Source organism: Notothenia coriiceps, unplaced genomic scaffold (genome assembly GCF_000735185.1).
Source record: "Notothenia coriiceps isolate Sejong01 unplaced genomic scaffold, NC01 NC01_scaffold00022513, whole genome shotgun sequence".
Lineage (NCBI taxonomy): Eukaryota > Metazoa > Chordata > Actinopteri > Perciformes > Nototheniidae > Notothenia > Notothenia coriiceps.
Genome location: NW_011355214.1, coordinates 1 through 3,821, shown reverse-complemented (window position 1 = coordinate 3,821; position 3,821 = coordinate 1). Strand labels below are relative to the sequence as shown.

Sequence of the window (3,821 nt, the reverse complement as noted above, 5' to 3'; positions counted from 1 at the left end):
CGCCCTGCAGGGTACACACACACACACACACACTTGCACACACACACGCACACACACACACACACGCCCACACTCATGCCCACACTCATGCCCACACTCATGCCCACACACATGCAAGCACAGACTCTGCCAAGAAAGAAAGCACAAATATGTATAATTATTCATTTTCATATTAAATCCAAATCCATGTTCTAAGTACCGTAATTTTCGGACTATAAGCCGCGCCTTTTTCCCTATTTTTCGACGCTGCGGCTTATATAACGGTGCGGCTAATCTATGGATTTTTACAGCTAACGGCCAACACCTTTAACTCTATGGGCTCTATGGCCGGTCCGCGGACCCCCACCTTTAAGCGGCGGGTTCCAGCAGGAAAAGCTGGAGGCCGGAAAAGAGTGAGACAGGTAGCGCGCAAAAGTAAAAGTGGAACCGAGAGTGGTATGCCGCTGCTGCGGCTTATATTCAGGTGCGCCTTATAGTCCGAAAATTACGGTATATACATTTCCCTGGTGAGACCTGAACAAATCTTCGTATTCCCCACAAAATGTTGTGTTATAGTGAACCCAAAAGTCGTGATAGAGGCTTGCTTGTCAACGTCCGGGTATTTCTCCAATGGTTAACAATCCTGTGACGTTTTGAGGCGATGAAATTGTGTCATCCTGACGTCTCCCAGTGGACCAACGGGACATGTTCACGTCTAGCCGTGATACCAGGTTGGACCAAACAGTCGTCAGAAAGAATATCAGCGCAAGCTCACCCTGGTCAAATTTTAACATTAGTTTATTTTTATTAAACGTTACATTTTCCAAATCTCTCTCAGCTGATTGTATATGGTCCTACAGCGTCTCTAGTAACAGTCTGCTGCACCATAGAATGTCCAAATGGACCAATCAGACGTGAGTATTCCATTAAGCAATGCAGAAATGTTTGACCAAAACCTGTTTTTGCAAAGATCTGTAATGCATTTGACTGTTTACAGTTGAGGTTTAACATCTTTCATTTGTTTTATTTTTCTCTTTCCTTTAACTGGACCAAACTAAGTCTAATACTTATTTTGAGCTGCTTAACAATGTTGAACAATATGTTGTGTTTTTTGAACAGCCCACCCAGAAGACATATGACTATGTACTGGTGGCCCATCAGGTGGATGATGAAAGGGACCAGAAGGCTCAGAGACAGAAAGCCTTCATACAGAAGCTAGAAGAGAAAAACATCACAGTTAAAGTGAGTCTGCCTCCGTTACACATTACATATCATTATCTGAGGCTTTTACCCAAAGCGACTTACATACACTCAACAACACCGTAGACAATTCTTTAAAACACTGTGACCTGACACCTGACTCGATGTACTGATAAGGATTGTATGAATCAAAGAAGACAGTGTCCTTTATTGTGTGTGCTGTTTTTGTGTGTTAGAGGATTGAACATGATGACAAAGTGTTTTTTGGCATCCGTGCTCCCAATGAGATGTTCAAAGACTACCAATACCTGCTCAAAGTCTCTGACTCCTGCAACTGGTGTGGAGATGTAAGGGGCTCTGTCACCCAGGCTACCAGGTAATATAAACATATACATATAGATTTGATTGTATCACTGCTCTGACCGAAGTCCTTGTTTAAGGAGAAACAGCATATTTGTTCCTTTATGAACACTGATCAGAGGGCATCAGATGAATGCTGCTTCATAACATTCTTCCTAATGAAAGTCTGCAGCAACTTTGTCCAACAACACTGCTTTAACTTCCTTGCTTTTTTTCTTAAACAGATAGTACTGCTCTGCAGAGGTGTGGAGTCAGACTCGAGTCACCAATTTGATGACTTTGGACTCGACTTGACAAAATCACAAAACACTTGCGACTCAACTTGGAGTTGAACACCAATGACTTGACTTGGACTTGAGCCTTCTGACTTGAGGTGACTTGAAAATGTAATTAAGGGTCTCCAGCACGCCGATTGCAAGATGCTGCTAGAAGAGCAGATTCCCGTCGGGGAGAGCAGAATCTTCAGCCGCTCCTACTCTTGCTGAGAATCCTTGCAGGCAGGGGCGGGACTTTATTTTGCTGAGCCACCAAGCGGCCAATCATATGCGAGGACACACTAGGATCATACCATTATGTGAAAGAAGGGTGGGGGGCAGACGCTCCAAAGACAGCAGGTGTAGTTGGACAGACCAGCTACAGGGACACGGGGAGCCGAATTTAAATGCAAGCGCGTCGGAAAAAGTCAAGACATTTAGCGAAAACCGAAAAAAGAAGAAGCATCTGGCTGCATTTCAATGATATTGGAGAAAGCAAAGCTTAGTGCAGGGTTTGTAAAATGAAAATAACCTTCAGAGCAGGGTTTTTTTTTGTGGTAACCACTCTTTTGGAAGTTCAGATCTTGTACTTGAGTAAAGTACCTGAGTGTAGGATTGCTGTACAATAAAAAAGTCCTGCATTCAACAATGTTACAGTAAAAGTACAAAAGTATTAGCATCAAAATATACTTAAAGTACCACCTGCAGAGGGATCTAGATGCGGGTGTTCTTTTCCCCATAGACACCGCTTCGCTGCACATTATCCCTTGCATAAAGATAGATTGTGGGTCCCTTATAACATGTTGTACACAGTGGAAATAAACATTCTGGTTACCTCAACAACAGGGATCTTATCAATTAAACTCCTTCTGAATCAAACCGTCACGGTAGCCTTGCCTTACTGATCCCTCTTAAAATAGAAAAAAACACGTTACTTTACCAGCAGAGAGAAAATTGATTATTAAATTATTGATGTGACTAATAAAGGGCAGTTTGATTATTAAATATTATTCTGTTGATCGATGTCATTACATTTGGTGAAAAGCACACAATGACTTGTTTAAGACTCGTTTTGTCAAAGTTTAGGAATGGACTTGACTTGAACTTGCCCATCCTGACTTGAGACTTGACTCGGACTTGAGCACAAAGACTTGAGACTTGACTCGGACTTGCAAAACAATGACTTGGTCCCACCTCTGCTGCTCTGTGTGCCCTACCATGCAATAATGCAACAAGCCAAATACAACTTGATTAAAAAATAAGGCTGAACACACTTTCTGGAGCTGATGCAGATTCATCACCAGTCACCTCACTGTCTACGTGAATGAAAGTGTTCATTCAAGCCCTGGTGACTTCTGTCATGCCCTCAACACAATATATGGAGTATATTATAGTATATGTTGGAGCTGGGAAATGTGGATTCAACCAAAATGTTTTATGTAAAAATGTTGTGTTCTGTGTGGGAGCCAGGTGGGTCTGTGGGTGTTGCATACTAACACCTGTGCAGTCGGCATTATTCATGCTGTTTAAAACTACTCATTCGGATCCTGCCCGGGGTTTTTTCTCTTACTGCAACATTTATTATTCCTCCAGGATCCGAATTGTCCATTTCATCCTTCATCAGACCTTCATCAACACAGGAGGTGAGTGTGATTTATTTCAAAGAACTCTATATTATCACCTCTATTTTGACAATTAACGATGTTTTAATATTTTGAGTTCCCTGATGTTGATTTTTCCTGCTTTTGGTATGGTTATTAATCAGAAAACCTGGAGGAACTGATAAAGAAGGGTGTGTTTGAAACCATGTTCTGCCTCCATGAAGTAAGTCCTCCTTCAATCTTATTATTTTTGCTGGGACAATTGCAAAATCATGTTTTTAGTCCTTCAGGATTGATCACCTGCTGGTACCATCTGATGGTTATGTTGACCGGAATGACACATCTGCACGCTTAACTACCAGCTGACAATGTGCCAAACTATATTATAAAATATATAACTATATATATATATATATATATATATATA

General features: G+C 41.5%; 1 protein-coding gene across 1 annotated transcript; it reads left to right on the top strand.

The window, feature by feature from the left end:
- Positions 1–840: 840 nt before the first annotated feature.
- On the top strand, positions 841–3,617 carry LOC104954005 (anoctamin-9-like; the record flags this gene model as incomplete). The annotated part of the gene is made up of 5 exons (XM_010781052.1): positions 841–893; positions 1,099–1,221; positions 1,416–1,555; positions 3,387–3,436; positions 3,559–3,617. Coding segments are annotated over exons 1-5 (387 nt in total), but the record flags the coding sequence as incomplete, so codon positions are not given.
- Positions 3,618–3,821: the final 204 nt, after the last annotated feature.